General features: G+C 43.2%; 1 protein-coding gene across 1 annotated transcript in view; it reads left to right on the forward strand.

Moving 5' to 3' along the window:
• Window positions 1-23,437, forward strand: part of PLEKHA2 (pleckstrin homology domain containing A2) — a 662,181-nt gene that overhangs the window by 590,456 nt on the left and 48,288 nt on the right. The window contains exon 11 of the mRNA XM_078666480.1: window positions 21,018-21,081. Within this exon, the coding sequence (XP_078522606.1) occupies window positions 21,018-21,081 (64 nt within the window). The remainder of the gene's footprint in view (window positions 1-21,017; window positions 21,082-23,437) is intronic.

The following is a 23,437-nucleotide window of genomic DNA, read 5'->3' on the forward strand; positions in this document are numbered from 1 at the left end:
TGCTTTGGCGTCCTAGAAGAGTCGCAGGGAAATCTCACAGATTTCACTGCAACACTTTTACAAGCCTTTTCTGAACTTGAACGCCCACCCTGCATGCATCATACATGTGGCAGGTATAATGTAGCGCAGGGGTTTACAAAGTGACACATCATCCTAAATGTGTCACTTTGTGAATAAGGCACTTTGTGGTGCATTTTTTCACGCAGTCACAGCGTTACAAAAAGTGAAGCAACAGTGGCCTCATAAGTAAGGCTCTACTTGCGAGGGTGGGGGTGGTTTAGACAATCCCAGAAAAGAAACATGAATTGGCAAAGCCAATAGGTCTACCTATTCGCCTTTGCAATGCTTTCTTTTTTGCCTGTTCAGCATCAGCCAAAATAGCAAAAAGTGCTATTGCCGTATTTCAGATTCTCCACAGAACCTTGAAAATACATTAATAATAATGTGCAGTGATGCTTTTTTTGCAAGGTTCATCATAAATGCATGCATACATATCATGATGCTACGGCACCTTGCATGTGAGCATGCGTAATCATGTAGCATCCATGTTGGGGTTTTTCATTTCAATTTACTGTTTCAAGATGTTGGTTCCCATCTTAGAGCAATAAAAAAAACATAAAAATGAGCTCCAAGCATTTTCTTTTATTTAGAAAGGAGTTGCTCAAGAGATAATTTCAGCTGTCAGGCATCCAAAAAAAGCTGGTATTTTAACAGTGTGGTGCAGAGGAGAAATAGATTTTCTGGTGAGGGGAGTGTGTATGGAGGTGCCAGACTACCTCCATTAAGGAGTAGGAAAGCAGGGGCACAAGAGAGGACCTTGCAGGGGGTTGAGGGAATACGATTTTTAAAACATCCACAGGTAGGATTTCTTAAAGCAACGGATTAGCTGGGGTTAAGCACAGGGGTGATGATTTGAGGGGAGATATATCACGAGAGAATGAGGAATAAAATACATGCAATCCCATGGAGTGCTGAGATAAAAAGGAAAGTTAAAAAAGCTATGCTCCAAGAGAGTGACAAACGGAAGAAGTAGAAGGAAAAAAAATAAAATTAGAAGCAATCAAAGCACACAGCTTTATAGGAAAGCCAAACAATGATAAGCAATTGGCGGACCCATAGTCCACTGTATGTTTTGTATGTATGTGTGTATTATTATTGTTCAGAATAGACAATACAAACAACTAAAACCTGCCTGAAGACAAGACCTGTAAAGCTCAATTTATTTTTATAAATAAATGACCAAAACAGGATTTGACCCAAAAAGTGTAACATTCAATGTATGACTCTTGGAAACAATGTTCCCTCAAATTATTTTTGTCAGCGTGCAGAAAAAGAATCTTTGTGGGCACACTTTTCTCACCTGTGTGTGTAATCAAGGGCGGTGGTGGTGCTCTATGAGAGTGAGCTGCCGCCTCTGTAGGGTGTTGGTGACATTGGGAAGTAAGAGGGGTCAGAGGTAAAAGGCTGAAGAGCGCCAACCAATAGCAAACACAACAAGATGATGGACTGAGTGATATAAAGTTCAACCACTCACACCCAGTCACAGATCTGGGTTGAATCCATCATCATTCTTTTGCTCACCATGCCACCCCAGTTTGGACCCAGCCATATGTAAATCAGTCTTGACCCTGTTCCTCATGGGAACAGTTCAGCCCGAGCTGACAGGCCAGATCCTCCCTGGACAGAAACAACAGACTTTCATCAGTAGACGTGGACAGGTAGGGTCCTAGCCATCAGTGATGCAACTGCAACTCCCGGACAGCGCTTCATTCGCTCGCCTAAATGCCTCGAGGACAGATTGACTCGCCTCGCCCTCCCGATTACTCCGAAACCAGCTCTCGCCTTCACACGGACCACACGGCTCCGGATAATCCCTGACTTGACCCCCGCTCTCAGGCACTTGTGATACCGAAGATGTGATTTCCGACACTTTAGTTACCCTGCACCGGGACGTCCCTCGAGACATCCACACAGATCTCCGACCCTCGGAACTCCATCCTTGCTATCTACCAGTTGCCAGACGCACTGCATCCAGCCCCTCAGTCCTGATGATGATCCTAACTCTTATGGATCGAAACGCCGTCGACTTCCCAGCAAGATATTAGGCGCCCCTTACTTAGTGGTTCCCGAAAAAATGGAAAACAAAAACTGAACTGTTTGAAAACCACTCTGTTTTTACTCACTGTATATCATTATTCACAACACACTTTGCGCCGTCCACGCTGCTTTCACTGTCACTTGTGTCGCCGTAGTGCCACTCACCCTTGCACTCGTGCACCTTGTACATCTTTGGGCTGTCACTTGTTATTTATTAATTGCAGTGCTGATACTAACTGTAATTACATTTGCCCTATACTTCTTGAAATGCTGATAAAAATGATGCCTTGAGCACATATGGAAATCAAACTGAGTTTCCTTGTTCTTTGATGGATAATGCTGTATAGATATCCTTTATAATTGTCTACAAATAATACCAGTTGGGATATTGTTTATTGTATATATTTCTACACCCCAATCCCAACAATGTTGATGGGTTTTCACTCCTGTTTTTCTATACAAGCAACTGGTACAATGGCATCAGGGCCAGAGCAGCCCAATAATGCCCGTCTATCTCCACCAAAATGTAATTTAATGTAATGTGAAAAGTTCTTATATAGCGCAGCCTTCACACCAGGGAGCATCTTGGCGCTTTAGACGGGATAGGCAGAAAGTGGGGAGTCTAGCTGATGGTAGAGGGAAATCTGCGTATTCAGATTAGGCTTTTGCACATGGTGTCGGATAGGTTGTATATCCATGTTTTTAGGGTCTTTCTGAAGTCTGTTTCTAATCCAATTTGGCGAAGGGACGACGGGTAGTGGTTATTGGTCCTATTTCCCTTGCTTTCACTAAGCCAGTGGCATCCTTGGTGCATCACTATTGAGCAGAGCTGCTAGATTGCCTCATGCATGAGGCCCCTTGTGCAGCTCTGCAAATTGGTTTCAAATGACTGCACAATGCCAGCTCTGAGAGTGCACACACTCCAAATGTCCATCCCAGGGCATATGTTGGGTTTGTATTAAAAAATAAACTCAAGAAAGAACTCAGTTACATAATATTAGGGTAGAATACCTCGTCTTGGTCTCCATTTGCCACCTCTTCTCTTTTTGATCTCAAAGATGAAAAGTAATATCACATGGTGCAAGTTCTTTTTTCAGAAAAACCTGTAATGGCTAACAAGATACATTTGTCAAAGCACGGACACCATAGATTGTACGCTCATGCTGCGGGGTCACGTGCTGATGCACACCCAAAGAGCAACATGTGTTGGGAGAAAGGGCTATGCTATCATAAATACATCAAGCAACACACACAAGACTAAAGCTTCCAGCTTGTGACAGCCAGCCAACGTATCACAGATCAGACCCTTTCGATAACATGTTCACATCCTTTTATCGTTCTGTACATACAATCAACAGAGTGGTTAGCGCCAGCTTTCGATGTACGTTAATGAGAAATGTGATGGCATGACCTGGCGCTGTCAATACCAACACAAGACTGGGCCCAGCGCTTCTAATGTAAGATCCTCTGGGCATTAGGCAATAAGCCACAGGCGTTTAATGGCTAGATCAACCCAAGGAGGTTGATCGCTGTGTTTATTTTTCGTAGGTTTGTGTCTATGCACTCTCAGCCTCTATGTACGTTGCACTCATACAGTGGCTGTGCGAACACCTAAGTATGCATCTTAACAGGAACACAGTTTGGAAGGCATGTAAAAGCTTGAGAAAGTTGGCAACATATAGCTTGACTTATGGATTTCATACCACTGAACCTTAGAGCGACACCTGCAGATTACAATGAAATAGATCTTGAGGCTGGGTGCCTGCTGCAGAAGTGCAGAACCTCACACATTCGAGAACCAGAAACATAGCTTGGTTGCTTGTTGGGATACTAGAGAGAACAAGAGAAAGAGAGGGAGGGAGGTGGGAGAAAGACTGACTTCAGGGGTATTTTACAGTTTCACATTTTTGGTGCTTGTGCCATTCATGGATTCAAGCTTCTCTTGACAGTGCAGACGTTGTTCCCCTGCTGGCAGCAAGATGGTTATAGGCGCAGTGGCAGCAGATTTCCCTATGACAAATGTGTGACTACAGTGGAACTTCTCCCACACTGTCGAAACATCTTGAGTCACCCTAAAGTAGGATGTTCCCAAAAGGGGAAACATTTCAGGTATGGGAGAATTAGGCAATATTGTACACAGAAAGTACGATTAAGTAGGCAGGGATACATAAGAACTCTGAAGAAGGTGGTAGAGCCACACATACTGTAAATCCGGCTGAAACATGTTGGCTAACCTTTAAGTATAACCAAACAATAATAGTTCTAGCTTTATCCCTGATGTATGGTTTTTAATGTTATCGAAGGTTGACAGAATAGTAAAGGAAACATCTTTTGGGTATGACTTTGAGATATTGCTGTCTGGATCTCCACACTATTCCAGTAAACCAGTTATCTAAGACCTCATCTACAGGTTGAGTCCACCAAAGTTGTATTTACCTACTCAGGTGTGGTTAGGTCACCTATGATGAAGCATGCCGTGATAAATTGTGGGCGAGCCAACTTTCCTAATTCTTTTAGATCCTGCTGGAGTGTCTCGTGTCACTCTTGTATCAGCTTAAACAAGGTAAGCTGCTTCCGCCAGAATGCTTGATGTGCACATTTGTATTAACTATGATGGTGTACCCTGGTGGTTTCCTCTTCCACTCCATTTGTGTACAGGTCTTATCTTTAGACCCTTTGAATTAATGTTGAAGTAAAGTTGAGGGGGTCAATTCTTAGTCTCTCCTTGGAAATATCAGTTATATTGGGTAATTAATTACCTCACTGGCCATGCAAAGTCAGGCTCAGATATATCACAAGTCATCACAAGGCAACGCAAGAACTTAAATGGAATTTGCAAAGCTGGCTACGTGGCTATTTACGCCACCCTGCATGATATTGTAAAGAAATGTAACACAACGCAGCATCTTGTGCTCTGCTGTTTTACATTTTGTTACGAAAGGTGTTCCATGGGTGGGCATGGGAGTTTCCATGCATACACCCATAGAATTTGACACAAACACAGAATTCCTCAAATTATTAACCTGGGAATGCACCAAAATGGTGGGCCTATCACCGAGAGGCTTAACAAGGAGAAGTATGTATATTTCTTCTCGTTATTTTTTTGTTCTACGTGTGCTGCATTCTGTATCAATCATATAGAGAGGAACTTGTCTCTCTGGATTGTTAAAGTGCTGAAAGGTATCCCTTCCTGCACAGAACAATTCTGCCTGTAGCTCAGGCAACCTTGATCCATGCTGCAAGGGCCCTTCGTTGGCACTAGGCAGCCTCAAGTGTGTCAGCACAGGCAGAGAGATGGAGAGTGCCATATCTTAGTAGATGTGATGCAGTTCAGCTCTCTCCCGTTCACACAACGTTGTTTGCTGCCCTGGGTTGTGTGAACGTTTAGTAAATATGCCATTCAAACTTTAGCTTCTTTGGAATGATCACATACTGGTAACAGTGCTGTGCTCCTTGAATGCCCTTCCATCCTTAGGCCTTTAGTATAATCATACATCTATAGCACATTGCAACTCAACTCCTTCATTTCTAACTAACCATGACACACTTAGGCTTACAAACCCTCTGTACCTACTCTAAACACTGTATCCAGTTCTGGATTTTCACTTTGCACAAAAGTAGCACCACACCCTCTTTGGTCCATCCAGTTATAGTCCTAAACATGATAATCCAGATTGTTGGATGACAGGTTGACACACAGTCATACACAGGTGTTCTCCGTTGCTAGATTAGAGAACTCCATGATGAAGTAGTTAAACTGTGTAGGATTTTAGCCTCGCTGGGATGGATAGAGCCCTGGACAAAGTGTGCATGTGGAAAACCTGCTACACCTGAAGAACATTTAGTCCAAAGCATCCTACACTGCCACACCTTAGCATTACTGCATTTTAGATTAAGTGAGGCCATCTGACAGTCTGGTTAATTTGTTTTTAAAGCTTTGTTTACCATTTATAATACACATATAACATACATAGCCCACGGAGTGGAAAATATGTACTTAACCAAAATTGACAACAGCTGAAAGACCCGCCCAATAATGTTGTCATCATTAAAATATATACTGCACATTTGAGCAAGCCATACCACAAGGAAAAAAAACAACAGGTAAGCAAAGAGGTAAATCTCCTCACAAGCAAGGCTGGAGAATGTGAGTGTTCACCAGGGAACAACGGTCTGTGCACTTATGTCAGGGACGCACACCACGCCAGCTAGGTATTTGTATAATTCAGTCCCCTGTTGTTCATGGGCCTCTAAGTAACCACTGAGTGGTTGCCAAATGTCATGTGGGCAAGAGGAGGGGAACTGCACGCTATCTCGCGTTTGGCGAGCAGAAGAGCCATCGTGGTAAACCTATGGGCCACTTGAGGAACATTATGTGTATATAACCCAATTACACAAGAAGTGGGTCAGCCATCACCGTAAACCCCACCATTAGGGAGAGTTGAGAAAAGACAGCAATCCAAAACTCACTTATGTGAGTATATGTCCAGGTCATGTGGACACAGTCAGCATCAATAGTATGACACTCAGGACAGTGTGAGGACCTGGCGGTATCCAGTTTAGCCAAAATATGTGTGGTGTAAGTGAGTCTGAGGAATTTAAAGTGAATCAATTTATGTCTGTGTTTGATAGAAATCAACTAGGTTTGTAGACAGCAAAAATACCATATTGTATCTCACAGAGGCCATTGTAATTCAGGCTCCCACACGTCTCTGATATAGGCATCTCTAATACGGCGCAAGGCCAAGCTGACACGATAGAGTGCAGAAACTAAGTGTGCGCCATCTGCTTGTTCTATCAATGCGGTGAGAGAAGTAAACTCAGCCGGGTGGGAGAATAAGTGGAGAGCTGAGTTCACAGTGCACTATGTAAACACTGCAGAACCAAGTGGTCCTTAGAGGTAGCCTCAGAAAAGTGTGTGCCATCATAATGTGAGAGTGCATGTCCGCCTGGGGACAGCGCCCCAAGTGTGCGCAGTCCATGCCGCGTTAGCGTGATTTTGATATGGGTTTCCAGTGCAGGGAGCAGCCATCAATTATCCACAAGAGGCAGGGCGGGAGAGTATAAGAGATTGGGAGTCTGAGGAGCTTTTCCGTGCCCAGCAGGTGGTGGAGAGAGTTTGGATGTCCACAAGATCCAAATGGAGCCAGAAAGAGGGATAAGCGCATGCAGCGAGATCTCTCCCACCTGGTCATGTTTCGGCCTGTCATAGGGGATTCGTACATCTCTGTGGTACCAGTGGTATGGATAGTGACACTGGGCCACCAGGAAGTAGAGCTCCAAATGGGGAACAGCGGTCAGCAGCCAGCCTAGATCAAACTCAACAACAAGCTCTTCAGCATTGCAAAAAACGAATTAGTGATAGAGATATGGATATTAAAAAATAAGCACACAAATCGAGGGAGGACCACCATTTTGACAATGGCGATGCGGCCCGCCGTGGACAGGGGCAAACAAATCCAACTCTCAATCTGTGTCGTTAGGCGTTCGATCGCCGGACCGTACTTAAGACACAGGACCTGTTCTTTGTCACGGTGTACATGGATGCCAACATGTCTGACAGTCTGGTTAAATCTCATTTTTCTCTCTCTGTACTGACAGGGCATTTTGTACAAGTCAGTTGGTGCAAAGTAGGGACAAGGATCGGTCAGAATTTCATGGCAGTGGTATCAATACCATGCCAGGGCTCGAGTTAGATGCAGAACTGGGGACTGTGAAGAAGGTGGTAGTTAAGACGAGAATAATCTTCACTTTATTTGACTTTCGTATTCACCAATTTAGTACAACACCACACATAACTTATTTCCACAAATTCTTATAAGGTAATGTGCGGAAGCCAAAGCCAATCTCTCATTACCCATTAGTCTTACTCATTTAACTCAGCATGAAATTGAAAATAGCATGAAAGTGAAAATTCCAGGAGTTTTCAACTGAACCCATTTCAATAAATGAAAAAAATCCCCTTGCAGCAATTTCACGGTGGCCTCAAGTTCGTTTTTATTGAAAACCTGAACCCCTTCCAAAAATGATTATTCCTTTTCGAACTGCAGCCAGCAAGTAATAGTTTTGAATGGGGGTGTGAGGTATTTGTGTATTAAAAAAATCACCTGAAATATTTTCTACGCCTGTTCCCTGAATGTTCTGTGTTGCCATCATTAGAGCATGTCAACCACACAAAGATGACATGCATAGCTGTGAGGCAACTGTGAAATGCGGGATCCAGTGAGTGCAGAGGGACAGGTTGAGACCTGGTGCTGTCTGTCTTATCTTATCAAATGGGAAGCTATTGACATTCCTGCAGGCGCAGCAGCAGGTGTGTGTGTCCATAACTGTGTGTGTGTGTGTGTGTGTGTGTGTGTGTGCGCGCGTGTGTGTGTGTGCGCGCGCGCGTGCACGTGTGTGTGTGTATGTGTGCACAAACATTTTGTGGGGCCCTTTCTAGCACGCTTAGTAATACACTACATTAGTGCTCCTCAAGTAAAACAAAATGTGATTGTGCTTTTTTGTGTTAAAAGTTATATTGGATGTAAATTACTTATATAATCCAATTTTTTGTTTAAAAATACATTTAACATGAAAATGTGAATTATTTACAATGAAACAAATTAGTTTTATTTAAATGTACTAACTAAGAATTAATAATAAAAATGATAGCGAGGGTGTTTACATTTTTTGTATTTTGCAAACTAATAATTATAAATGTAATGCATATGCTTGATTTATTTAAATATTAATTAAACATTTAACTTTATGTGTTGTTGCACTGTAACATTTTGCTGTTTTTAGTTCTCAGTTAGTAATAATTATTTTAAGTGCATTTTTATTTTATTTTAAAATATTTTGATATTTTTCCCAATTTTAAGTTTATTACTCTTCACATACCTTACCATAAGGAGCTTTCCGCCTCGGTGTTAGAGTTACTAGCAGTACCTTTACACACCTAAATTCAGTTCTAGCAGGCAGCAACTCCCGTTTTGAGGCGGTGGAGACATGAAGGGTCATATTTACAAGGAAATGGCAAATCGCAGAGCTGCAGCAAATTGTGCAGCACCACATTCCACCATTTCCAAAATGCAGAGATCCGCTGTATTTAAAACAGTACTGCACACCCCTGTGTTTTCCCTACTGCTAGCCCTAAAAACAGCTGCCTATCACCCACACAGACACCCTTGTGCCATAGTGCAATGGTGCCTGAGTTGCAGGGAATTCATGTTTATGTGCAGGAATCCGTCTCTTCGTGCATACAATCAATCAATAATGGTGATTTGCTACTTCTATGTGCGTTGTATTGTGCAACACACATAGAAGTAGCAAATTGCCGTTATTTAATGATTGTTTATGTGCCCGGAAGGGCCACTTTGCTGCACATAAACAATCATTAATGGCGTTCTGCTCTTTCTATGTGTGCTGCAAAGTGCAGCACACATAGAAAAGCAAAAACATGGAGAAATAAGAGGGTTTTCTCCTCGCTGCGCCATTCTATTGCCTGCTATTAAATGCCATTAGTTTTTGGCGCTGCCTCGGATATTCACTTCCTTGTAAATATGGGACAGCATCAAAAGTAATGGGTGTTGCTGTGGAACACCCACAGCAACAACCATTGCACGCTCCTTTCACACAGATACATACGTGAAAAGGTACCATATTCACAAAGAGGCGTTAAGCCACAAAAAATGGCTTAACCCCACTTTGTAAATATGGTGCAGGGCATTGCGCCACCAGAACATCTGTAAAAGTGACTTCTGGCGGCAAAATACCTTTTTAAATATGCCCCGAACTCTGTACCTATTAGTAATGTAGACACGGTGGTGAATAACAAAATGTGTAAAGTTACTATTGTGTGCAGCAGTACGATTACATATGAGTACATTTTCATCTGTAAAATGATCTTTTTGTGTCTGGGTTGTATGTGTGGGTGTGTGCATAACTCTGTGTGTTTGTTTGTGCAAATATATGTAGGACGTGTGAGTGTGTGTTTTTGTTTGTGTGTGCTCCTGTATGTGTGCAACCTACTCTTTTGCTCCCATGTAGGAGATTTTCCACCCCTGCGGACCGGTATGCAACCACTGTGATGTAATTAAATAGACTTGTTATTTGTTAGCAGCTTTTTATTTTGATCTTGTTCTCAATCACTTTTCATTGCCATGCTGCCACCTTATGTTTTCGGTATTCTTTAAAAAATAAATAATGACATGCTGTCATTTACAAAGGCCATCTGTCGCCACTTACTGCGATGTCACATGGTCAAAGTGTGTGCGATTTCATTTTCTCTTTGCCTATGGTTTTGTTGAAAGGACTCCGTTGTCAGGCTCATTTTTTGGTGTCGTCTAGACAGCGCTTGCGCTGTCTCTGCAAGACATGCTGTATTCAGGATATGGGCTTTAAAAGCTCCACCTATTTTTAACCCCTTGCCTGCGCTGAACGTTCCGCCCTAGTGCGGAACGTTCTATTGCGCGGGCGGGGCCGCGACGTTCAACGGACGTGCGCAGCACTACCGAGGTAGTGCACGCGACGTCTGCTGAACGTCGGTAGCAGCGATGGGGTTAAGGACTGCCCCTGTTAAATGTGTTGTTACTCAGAGCCTGTGTGCACTATTTCTTTCTTAAAGCTGGAGCACTTGAGAACAGTGCTTTTGTTTTAAAGAGCTCTGTTGTAAACAGGGCTGTAAATCTTGCTCTTATCTTTCCACATTTGCTGTGCATTAAAAGATCAAGTTCTGTTTTGGCTGCAGCTGCCTCCTCCTCCCTCTTACTTTTAACATGTCACCCTCCTGCCTTCCTATGGCTGCTACCGCCTCCATCTCAGAGCTCAAAAAGCATTTACAATGCAATAAGGCTCGCATTGTGAGAGTTTGAGGTATTGGCATTGTAAATGACAATGCTTTTATTTATGTGTTTTGAAATCCTACAAACAGTGCGTAAACATGCACTTTGTACTTATAGTCGTTGCTTATGAGAAGCAAGGCTGGCAGTAACTGCACCTCTTTTACTGCCAGCCTTGCTGCTTGTAAACTAGGACTATAAGTACAACGTGCATGTTTATGCACTACTTGCACGTTTTAAAAAACACATAAATAAAAGTAATTGTCATTTACAGGCCAGTAGATCAAACTCTCACATATGTAAGACCTATTGCATTGCAAATGCTTGTTACTCTTTGCTAACAAAGAAATACAATTGAAACACTCCTAATTTGCAGCCTTGGTAGTATGCAATGGTGTCCCTGGATAACACTGCCACCTGTGGGACAGGATGCATTTCCTTAAATAAAAAAGATTTTTTTTGAATCCTAAAGAGATGGATACAAACAGTCTTGTGTACTACGAATATGTGTGATCCCCTTGTTAAGTCTAGATCAGACTAACTTTTTTATCCCGGCTTTGTTTGCGAACAAAGAATCGCATTCAACACACAAAAACAGCAAGCCCAGGTCATTTTGAGTGCCAGTGACAACCTTGACGTAAAATTGACTGAACATGTATTTTTCAATATTTTATAGAGTTTTGGTACTTTTACATTTTGGCACCATTGCGACAGTAGAGGTAGATCAATGGCCAGTCAGTTACGAAGCCTATTTAGTTGTTCCATAGTTTGTTTCCATCCTTCAAAAGCAAACAAGTTCAATAACAGTTTTTAGTCACTCATATCAATTAACAACTAACATCCTTATGACCAAACACTCAAGTGGGCGAAATAAGATACATGTACTTATTCATAGGTGCGAAGAGCGATTTTGGTGTAGTGGCTTTCTGCATAAGGGGTTCACAAATGTGCTTAGGATCAGAGTGGCAAGCCAGTGAGTAGTGTTTTTAACCCCTTGTGTGCTGTTGACAAGCTCAGCTCGTCATGAGGGACGGTTGAGCTGCCCTCATGACCAGCTGAGCTCGTCACAGCCGTTGGAACGTTCGCACACGGCGATAATTACCCCGCTGTGGTGAATGTTCTAAAAACGGGTGTGATGTGACGAGCTCAGCTCGTCACGAGGGCAACTCCGCTGTGCCTCATGACGAGCCGAGCTCGTCAACAGCAAGGCGGCGCCGCGCGCGGCCCCCCTCGGGGGAAACACCCCACAGCCAAGGGGTTAAGGTTAATTAAAGTATTCTATCCGTGTAGGTCTCATGCAGTTCAACACTGATTTTGAGATTCAGAGCAACAATTTGTCATTGCTGACAAATCTAAAGGACGTAATTATTTCTTCCCATGTGAGTCTACGACTTTCCCTCTATGTGAACCAAGTATTCCAACCCTCTGTGCCATTGGTTGTACCCCTGTTCCCCAAACGACCTCCAGGTTTGAGATGTTAATCTCTTTGCCACAACTAGGGCCAAGTCAAAGAAACTATTCCCCATGTTCTTTTTTGGAGCGAAGCAAGACACTAAGAAGGCATTTCTTTGGCTTTAAGAGTAATGTTCCGCCCAGGATCTATGCCAATGAGTTTACTCCTTTTACCAAAAACCAACAATTCTTGGGTACACATATATCACGTGGTAAAAATCTGCCTCTTGTACCTCAAATACCTCACTAGTGCAAAGTAAGGGCATTTTAGGGTACATTTTGGACAATATCTGAGAAGTCAGGTATGTCCTATGTAAGACATTGATTTGTTGTCATTTGAAGTGGGCCCATGTGATTGGAATATAATCCAGAAGCAGCGACTGAAGATATTTTGCACCAAGACCCTTCTGAGCTTTGATGACAGGGCAGAGAATTCTTAACTTAATTCTCTGAGCCACTGGCAGAGAGTGGAGTTCTCTAAGGGTCTATGTTTGATGTGAGATGGTTTCTTTAAATTGAAACGGAGAATAGCAGCTTGATTTTGCAGTATTTGGATTGTCAAAATCTCTTTCTTCAGTACTCTAGCATAGACAACACAGCAGTAGTCCAATGTCAATAATCCCAAGGCTCCTGTTAACTCAATTTGATTAAGCACCTTAGCAAAGGGAGGACCTGTTCAACAGCATAAGATGGAAATATATATTTTATTGCCACTTTGATACTATTACCAAATGACAGATCTAAGTTTAACCATAGACTAAGGTTTCCTCCTCTATGTGAGACTCCTAATTCCTCTAGCCAGGTTGTTAGAAATGGCGGTCTCTAGTTGGCAGAGTTAGGTACCTTTGTCCAAATGGGGGGGAGGGGGCTTTCATCTAGTCAGGGTAAGGGGGATACACTTCTAAAATGAACCCTGCTTACCCCTTGGTAGCTTGGCACGAACAGACAGGCCTATCTCCGAGGCAGTGTGTAAAGATTTGTGAACACATTCAGTAATACAGTGAAACCACTACAAATGAACACCACACCAGTTTAGAAAAATAAGTATCTATTTATCTAAACCAAACAAGACCAAAATGACAAAATCCACAATACAGTAATAAAAATATGACTTCCAAATGGTAGAAATAGTTCAGTTCAAAGCAAATTGCAGATGCAACACTTTTCACACAAAGTAACTTGGATGCGCCGTGCACACAAGCAAAAAGGGTTGCAGGGAAGGTGATACGTCAGTTCCTTACACTCAGGGAAGGTGATGCGTCCATTCCTTGCTCCGGGCGAGGTGATGCGTCGGTTCCTTACTGCTGCGTAGGGGAGGCGATGCATCGGTTCCTTACCGGAGAGGAGGTGATGCTTCGGTTTCCCACTGAGTGGGGAGGTGATGCATCGGTTTCTTACTGCGTCCCGCAGTAATGCGGCAGACTTGGCACCTCGATGCGATGCGACGATCCAGGACGATGCATGGGTTCTTGCATCAGGGCTTGCATCGGAACCGGTGCGGTGATCTCAGACTTCAGAGACCGGTGCACTCGATGCACCGTGTATCATTTTCTCAAACCACTGCCAGGAGCTGCGACAGTTTCTTCAGTGATGCATCCGAAACAGGTGCAAATGTGTTGTGCTTCTCAAAGTTGCGTTACTTTTTCAGCTCCCAGTGGCAAACAGCCTCCAGAGGTCCAAAACAACAGCAGGCACCTCTTACCAGGCCAGAACTCCCAGCAAGGAAGTTCAGGGGAGCTGGTGGTGAAGTCATTGGGTCCCTGAGACTTCAGAACAGGAGGAAAGCTCATTTTCAAGCAATTGGAGATCTTCCTCAAGCAGGGGACACAGTAAACAGCAAAGTCCTTTTCCCTTACCTTGGCAGAAAGGTGCCACTGCAGGCCAACCCCTGACAGCAAACAGCACAGGGGCAGTATTCCTCCTCAGTTTCTCCAGCTCTCCTCCTTGGCAAAGGTTCCTCTTCATTCTCAGAAGTGATCTATGAAGTCTTTTTTATCCCTAACTCTTCCAACAGGAGGCAAACTCTACTTCAAGCCCTTGGAGAAAACTCTAACAGCAGGATGATGAAAACACAGTCCAGTCCTTTCCCTGCCCAAGAAAGAAGCAACCATTGCAGGCCAACACCAACAGCACACAACACAGGGGCAGTACTCCTCCTTCCGGCTTTCCCGTTTCGTCTTCCTGGCAGGTTCATTAGATCAGCAACAGTCTAAATTTCAGGGGTTTGGGCCCCGCTTTTTAGAGCACAAAGTCCTTTGTTCTCTGTTGGCAGAGAAGCTCTTTGCCCAGCCAAAACCAGTTCTGTCCTCTCTAGTGCAGCTGCTCAGCAGGAGGTGGAGACAGTATTGTCCATGGCAGACCAGGTCCATTTAGGTGTCAAAGAAATCTCCTCCCACTACTCTGAATGCAGACCAAGTCTATTCAGCCCAGCCCTGACTCATCCAGGAAAGCCACGACATACATCAACTCCCCCCAGTGGCCGTCTGAGAGAATGCATATCCACAGCCTCTATCATTCCAAAGCCAGACAGACAATACACAAACCTGCAGAGGCACACAGGATGGCTAAGAAAGAAAATACCCACTTTCTCAAAGTGGTATTTTTAAACTCACAATATAAAAATCATCTACATCTATATCATTTACATTCTGAGTTCAGGCATACTAAACTCCATCTTTCTATCTTGTTCCAGTGGGAAGTTATATTTCTATCCTATGGCCCTTCAATAGTGAAAAACTAAATTGGCAGTATTTCACAATCAGGACATGCCACACACATTAGGGCATCCTACCTTTCACATACACTACACCGTGCCCACATGGGTAACTTGGGCCTACATTGGGGGTGACTCACATGTAAGAAAAGGAAAGGTTAGGGCCTGGCAAGTGGTTGCACTTGCCAGGTCGACATGGCCGTACCAAAGTGAGCACAGACACTGCGATTGCAGGTCTGAGTTACATTTTGCAAGGCTGCTTGTGTGGGTGGCACAATCAGTGCTGCATGCCCACTAGCAGCATTTGATTTACAGGCCCTGGGCACACACAGTGCACTGTACTAGGGACTTAGTAGTAAATCAGATAACCAATCATGGAAACACCAATCCATCATAACAATTTACACAGAGATCATATGCACTTTTGCACTGACCATCAGTGGTAAAGTGCCCAGAGTCATAAAGCCAACCAAAACTGGGTCAAAAACAGGAGGTAAAAAAGCAAAAAGTCTAGGGATAAACCCACTGAAAATATTTAGTCCCAAAAGATCTGAATCTCAGTAGTGGTAACTCGTTTATTTATCCTGATGAGGATGATACATTGAGAACCATTCAATTGGGTATCAGTAACCACTAATATTATGGATCTTAAAAACACCAAAACTAGTATTAAACATTGCTTAAAAAGTTAGTATTCTGTGAGAATTTGAAATAAATTTGGACTCTCAGCAAGAGGCTGCTGCCTATCCCTTCCATCCGCGGCAGGAGAAGGAGCTACTTCGAGGTTGTACATCAAATGGGCTATAAAAAGATGTGCTGTATCCCTGCCCTCATCCTTTAGCCTCATTAACAGCCTACAGGCCGTTGACTTCCCTATACATATGTGGAGGACTTCAATCTATTGTTTACATTTGTTACCCCCACCAGCCACGAACATACAACCACAAGCTTGTGAGAATTAGCCAGGATTTCCCTTGTGCCTTTACTAGGGTCAAAATGTACTTGTTCCGTTTATCGGAAGTGATCTGGCATCAAAGGGTTTCGGTAAGAAGCTGACGCTAGGCTTAATGGTGTATTCATTTACAAGGAAGAGCTATTGCCAAGAAAGACAGACACTCATCCTGTATTGCAGCTTGTCATTCAACTCAAGTGAATGTGTTTCCCTACGCCAATCTACGGAGGCCTCCTGGGACTGCACCTCTGCATTAACTGTGACTTCACTGCACAGTGCAAGGCGATGCCTTGACTCCTCCTTCCTACTAACACTGTAATAGTTTGTTACAGTGATGCAGTGGTGTAACACAAAATAAATTATACCCCCCACCCGCAGAATGTAATGAGGAGCTCCTGAGTCTCTGATATCTTAGAGATATTCATTTAACTTCGGCTGAAATGGGGGTATCCTTGAAGGGTTAGGGGTCCCCAGGAGGGTTTGGGACTCCCCAGTGCCAGGGGCTTCAGGGGCATGTGTTATGCCCCTGCAGTAATGTCAGGCATTTCAGCTAAAGCTGCCAACTTTCTTATCTATAATGTTTTGATTGGCAATTTGAGTCAAATACTGTTCAAGCACATGCCTTGAATCTGAAATCAACCTTTAGCAAGACCCTCCACCTCCCGCGTGGTGTCACTCTCTTCTTTAAAGAAACACGAGCAAGTCTTTTAAGTGATACAGAAAATGGTGCCTTCCAAATGTTTACCCTGGTGACCAATGTGTGTTTCAATGTTAGGTAGATTATGTGTAATTCTGTGGAAGACACCCTGTGACAAAATAACACTATAGGCGCTTTCTTTATCAATTTTAGTTTTTATTTGGAGCGCCTCTGAATATCTCCCCTCACCATCCATCCCATCCATTCCTCTCCTCCACATTGGCCTCTTCTGTGCCCCTATTCCATTCATATGAGAGACTCTTCCAAGCCCCCCTGCTCTTGCATTCCCCTTATCTCCTGCTCAGGTTGTTTCTCTCTCCTCTTCACGCATTTGCTAACCCTATTTTCCTTCTCTTTCTCTCCAGTCATTTGCATGATCTTCCTTTCTTCTTGGGTGGGAGTATACATAGAAGACAGATCTTCCTTCACCTGTCGCGAGGGTCTCTCCTTCTTAGTCAATGCAGAAATTCAACACAATCCAATATTTTGAATTCTGGTCAGGTAGTGCCTGGTCTGAAGTCCTTTTATTCATCTGTATGATCTGTGTTGAACCAGTATTCCTGGAGTTCCAAGATCTACTTCCCAATCCTGGGCAGATGATTTGATGACGGCCCCTAAAATAAATATATGGGTGCGGGCTTGAAAACTGTTGTAGAGAGATAAATGTGAAATCACAGCAACTGCACAGGAATCCAAGTCCCTCTTGTTCGATATGAGGGTACCTATGTTTTATGTCAGTGCCAGCGCCACCGTGGGCCTGGGTAACTTGTTCTCATTTTTTGTTGGTCTGTTATTGTTGAGGTAGGTAATCTACTAGCACAGTGGAATTGGCATCCACGGTTTCTGAGGGTTGAAATATTTAAGTTTTGTTTTTGCCAATAATAAATTGTTTGTGTTGCAGAACGGAAGGACTTTTTCTATACCATTGTCTCATCCACCTTGGAAGATCTCGGAAATATTTAGTCAGAAATGCCAGGTTATTAATGAAGATCCTGCAGCCTTACAGAAATATGGGTCTCTCCTCCCCTCTCCCTAGCGCCTGCACTCAATCAGGCAGCTCTATGCCAATCACCACATGTGCACCATAGTGCACGGGTGTCTGCCTGAGTCCAGCAAAGGTTGTGTCCTAGTATGCTTAGACAAACTTTAAAACGTTTCCCACCTTGTATGTATGCTGTAAAGTGCAGCACGGATGCAAAGTCAGAAAAGAAAGAAAGGAGAAATAAGAGGATTTCTCTGTGAAAGTGCCTGGCTGAAGTGGGCTACTTTTTTTACCCAAAACCCAGTCTGCTTTTAATAGTAAATTGGGTTTTGCGTCGGAAACTTTAGGTGATCCTTAAGCATTATATCATTACGAATATATTTTCCTTGAAGCACTTTGCTCCACAGCTTCCACTGTTTGTAAGGGGTGTAACTAGTAATGTAAGGGTACTGAACTGATTGACTTCAGAATAATGAAAGGCTGAGATGGCCTTGCTGGTATTGACTCATGAACTACAGATCATACTAGATGGTTTTAGCAGCACTTAGCTCGCTGAGCGTAGTTGCTGGCTTCTGTATACCCATTTGCTAAAGTTAAAATAGCATAGAATCTAAACAATGTTACAACTCGCAATACAGTTTACAACTTAAAAAAAAAAGCTTTAACTAGTTATATAAAGGTTATAAATACTTGTAATAACTTTTTACCAAACAACTCAGATTTTTCAAAGTATAAAAAAGTATTTGTATGTGTCAACTATTTCTATCTGGTTTTTAAACTACTAATAATTGATTGACAATCGTTTCACGTGTTTATTAAAAAGCTTTACATAACGTTTGCAACATTGGAACAGGGAAGCTCAACTTTTTTTTTAAAATTCATAAAAACAATTTACAGCTGTTGGCGTCACCAAACGTCAAATGTCAGCTTATCTTCACTCAGTAGAGTAGCATCACGTGGGGCGCAATAACATGCCGCAGGTTAGAAGCCACGGTTTTCTGTCATGTTGTGACTTGTGCAAAGCGGGTTAATAGTGGGTGCCAATCTAACTGCCCTCAAAGGTACTCATTTTATGTATTTCTGAAGAATGAAAGGCTGACTGGTCCCTGTCCAGGTGCATAACGGTAACATTTAAGTTGCACCCGGAGCACCGCACTAGTTCATTAAGCCCATAAGTATTTTGATTGGTTTATCAAATCAATACGTAAATCTGATACCCTTGTGCCAGCCAGTCTGAATTTACCAATCTACCTAAGTTAGATTGAAACATGTTAATACCTTTCACACAAGGATCTCCATCAGGGGCATAGATGGTCAGTAAGATTAGGGGATGTGACCTTCAGTTTTTCCAACAATTACTCAGGTTTATGATACCTTATATGAGAAGCTGGGAGGGATTGGACGGAGGAGTGCAGATTTTCCGGGGTACCTAAAACTAAATATTTTGTAAGAAAACCATTTTTAAGACCTTTAAAAAGAGACGTGTGTTTGTAAAAATCTAATGTAAATCTGACAAACACCTCACCATACAAGACTTAAAGCACCTGTACCAAACTATTTTCTTGAGAATACATTTATGAGGGGGGTGTAACACCCCAAACACACCCCTGAAGTTACGCCCCTGATCTCGATAGCAGTATTCCAGACACTGAACTACTTATTTAAGTTTTCGTTTTTCTGAAAGGTCAAGTATTTACTTCGATAACCCACAACTAAGTACAGTCTGTGACTAATCAAGCAGCTATCAATTAAATCTTCTTTTTCATACAGCCCAGTGAGAAGAAAATGGAATGCTAAAAGAGGAAGTCAAAATATCTTTTTCTTTCTCTGACAGGCATTTCTACGCATTTCCTATTAAGAGCCAATGAGCCCTTATGTTCACTCTTAGTCAGTATGCTAAAAAGCTCTCCTGACCAGCTAACTGTAATTCGTATAACAATAAGTGCCCGGCCCCAAACCTTTGCTCAGAAGCCCACAGCAGGCGCTATCAAAGGTGTGTGTGTCGAATAACAAGGCTGCGTACTTTTGATTCCAACTCCTTCCTCTTTAATCCACCACCACCAGACCCCCCCACTGCCTCTTGATCTCAATCTTTGCTGGTTCTTTTTTATTTTGCCTTTCTGTCTTTGGAACTGTTTTTCCACGTTTCTATTCCTCATTTTCCCTCTTTTGTGTTTTTCTCTCTTGCTCCGAGTCAGTGCAGTCCCCAAAAAGGGGTGCCGGTGAGCCCCACCGTAACCACGGCTCAAATTAAGCTCTGCTTGAACTGGCGAAGAGTTTTGTGACAGTTCATTTAAATCAACACGATTAGGCCATACCATGAACATTTTTAGTCAGTCAGTGGTCGCCTGTGCAATGTTGTATAGGAGAAATCGCATCCACCCAAAAAAGCGCAATCCTGTCATTTTTCCTATACTGTTGTCAGTGCCTATCAGAGGCGGCTCCTCCGTTTGTGTCTCCATGCCGCAGAATTGAAAAATTTAATGGTAACAAAGTTGGTTTATTACCATCTTATTTTCAATATAACCCCGTCCTGATGCTCGCATCAGGAAGGGGGTGGAACCGCTAAGGAGTGACAGCAGCAGGGAGGAGGGTGGGTTGCCCCTGCACTTTTCAAAGTGTGCATGTCTTTTTGGCCGGCCGTCTTGCTACGGCCAACCAGACATGCGCACTTTGAAGGCTCTAACCCAGCTGTTATAAGACAGCTGGGTTAGAGTAAGTGCAGGGCTCCAGTGTCCTTGGGAGCGCGAGTGAGACTGTTCCCTCCAATCAGGGCGCTGCGCTCAAAGCATAAGAGCAGCACCAGGATTGGTTAAGGCACTTCTCAAGGGCTGGCACTGCAGGAAGAAGACGTGCAGCGAGGAAGTGGTAAGAGTCGGATGTGTCGCGGTTAAGTGTTTTTTATTTTTAACCACCACCCATTTGCCCGCACCACTCCCTATAGATGCCAGCCGTCATTGGTGCCTATACATTTCAAGCTATTCAGAAAACCGTTCAAATGTTCATAGTTGTTATTGACAGGACTAGGGTAAACACTGCACTGGGTATTTGTGAAGCAAATCAGGTCTTGTGTCAAGTTTTTCTTTTTTCCCCCACATTGGGAACATAAAAGATAGAATTTCCCCGCATTTCTTCCCATTTGCTGATTGTTTCTCTTGAGCTCTCGTCAAACAGACAGAAAACATAGCACAATAACTTTGAAATGTGGTGTTTTTCACTACAATACTTATCATTTGTTGAAAGGACTTGATTTTGTGTGGATGCTTCACTCTCTCATTGATCCCTTTTTCTCCTTTTCACAGGGACCTCTTGACGAGAGACAACCTATTTGAAATAATAACAAGTTCAAGGATCTTCTACATACAGGTAAAGCTGAGAGGTTCTTGCTATTCTTTACATAGTGACCCTGGTACATCCTCCTAATCTGTTAACTACAACAATGGCACTTAGATGGATTATGAGATGAGTGATCCACTTTGAGGACATGTGTTGTGTAAAGTGTATATCCTCTGGGTTCTGTCACCTCGCTAAGGGTATGCCTTAAAAAAGGTCATTAGCTTTCACCCACTTCCAATGGCATGCTTCATCTTTGGGTATGCCCTTACTACTATCATCATGGTGGTACACAGCTTGCTTCCTTTGGTGTTATTGGCAGGGTGGAGGCTAGTGTACCTTGGTATACATACCAAAAGAGAGTCACTTACAAGGAAAAACCCAATAAGGGAGCATGCCACAGGTTACCATCTTTTCTTAAGGAATATATCTAGTAAGGTGATAGAGCCCAGAGGACACAGGTTCAAAACCACTCATCTATGCAAATTAGATCTCTGATCTCAAAATGATTTTCTTCTAACATTTTACAAATTCATTAACTCTCACAGGTGATCAACAATGTGAGTGGGACTTGCACAGTGTGCAGGGGCCAGTATGGTAATAAGTCATACCACAAACACCATCCAAGATTAAATTGCGATTGGGGTGCTTTCTCTTGCTTGAGTATTTCCATAATTCTTTTTAAACAGTGTTTTTTTTTTAGAATTGTATTCTTCTATTTTTCTGTCCAGCACAGTAAAGTGGGTATCAGTAGGACTGGTACACCACAGGCACGAAAGTGCATATTTTTGTGGCTCTCCATGCTCTATTGGAGCGAGTTTTGCAGGGATTCACATTGTTTCCAACTCCTCTGTGCTGACACGGTCATAAAAAACGATATCATTTCTCTTTCCTGTTCCTCCTCCATAGCTATGCCCCTTTCCAGGAGAATTTTGCAGAAGCGCCCACCATTCATCTTGTTTTTATCTTGTTTGTCAATGCAGATCTGATTACCTTGCTATTTGATGGGGTCCAATGAAATGAGAGAACACTCACCATTGGTCAGGTCTGCAGGGGAGATTAACGATTTATAGCGAACTGTGTTGGTAGTGCGAAAGGAGTTTTGCAGCACTGCATGACTGGCAGAAGCAGGGGCAGGATAAGAGCATGGCCGGACTGGCCATAGCGGGCACAGGGTTTTTTCCCGATGGGCCGGAAGGGTGGGGACCAGTTTTGGACCAGTGGGGGCCAGTTTTGCAGCGGTGCTGAAATATCGGCCCCCTGTACCAAAAGCAGCAGCTGCCCCCCCCAACACCCCCCCTCTGCTGCTGTCCAACCTAATTGCCTGGGCTGGTTTGTGTTTTCCCAGTCTGGCCCTGGACAAGAGCAACAGTAGCGACTGATGGGAGGCCAGGGGCATCAGGATGGCAGACTACCACAGATGGGGATTGACCCAAATACTTACACATAGGGATGATGGTATAGACTTCATCAAGTTTGCTAAGCAGTAGGTAAATAAAGCTAATAAGTGGCTTGCGTGAACAAGGTAAGTGACAGTGAACAGAGCATGTTTCATAGTAAACTACCCCAGGGCTACTTTGAGGAAAGTGAAGCCAAGGCAGATATTCCAGGAGAGTAGTGTCCAGTGTCCCATCACTTCTTGCCTCGCCATCCAGTGACCGGAGTAGGAGGACATCTTCAAGAGAAGAGAAGAGAAGAGCAGAGGATGCTCTCCTTTTCTGTCAAAAATTGCTTCTGAATTTGATGATTTGCTGCTGAAAACTGTCATTGTGGCAATGGTGTCTGGTTCAAGGGAACATAGGAGGCAGCAGCAAGATCAGTAAAAGATTGAGGAATCAAACAGATAACATTGATACTAGTCTATAAAGCCGTTTAAAAGACAGCATGGCACATGTTATGGGTCTTCACTTCCCCGAAGCAGGAGAAGATGTTGAGGAGGAAGATAATTAAAGTAAATATGATCTGCTCATGTCCTTTCAGGAGCAGAAAAATGTTAGTGTAGCCAATAGATGACAGGTGGAGGAATCCAAAGCTTGTATTTTTGTTGGTTGATCCAAGTAGATTTTCTGCTGCCCACTCTGGCAGGGTTACCATCTATACCAATAGAGGATAATGTTGTATATTTGGCATGGTACTTAATAAAGACTTCCAAGCTCCGAATGTGAAGGGGCAGATGGAAGAAAACTGAACTGAAATAATGAACAGGATGGGACAACAGGAGGGGCTGATGCCTGGCGGGCAGATAGATTCAGTAATCGCTGCAACTTTTATGAGTGAGGAAACAGTAACTGGGCACATCTGGGTGCCTTACAGAAGCACAGGCACTGCATCACAAAAGGCAATCATTAGATATACTATTGGCAGAAATTAATATTTTTGGATCTAGCCT

The sequence above is a fragment of the Lissotriton helveticus genome, chromosome 11, assembly GCF_964261635.1.
Source record: "Lissotriton helveticus chromosome 11, aLisHel1.1, whole genome shotgun sequence".
In the NCBI taxonomy this organism is placed as follows: Eukaryota; Metazoa; Chordata; class Amphibia; order Caudata; family Salamandridae; genus Lissotriton; species Lissotriton helveticus.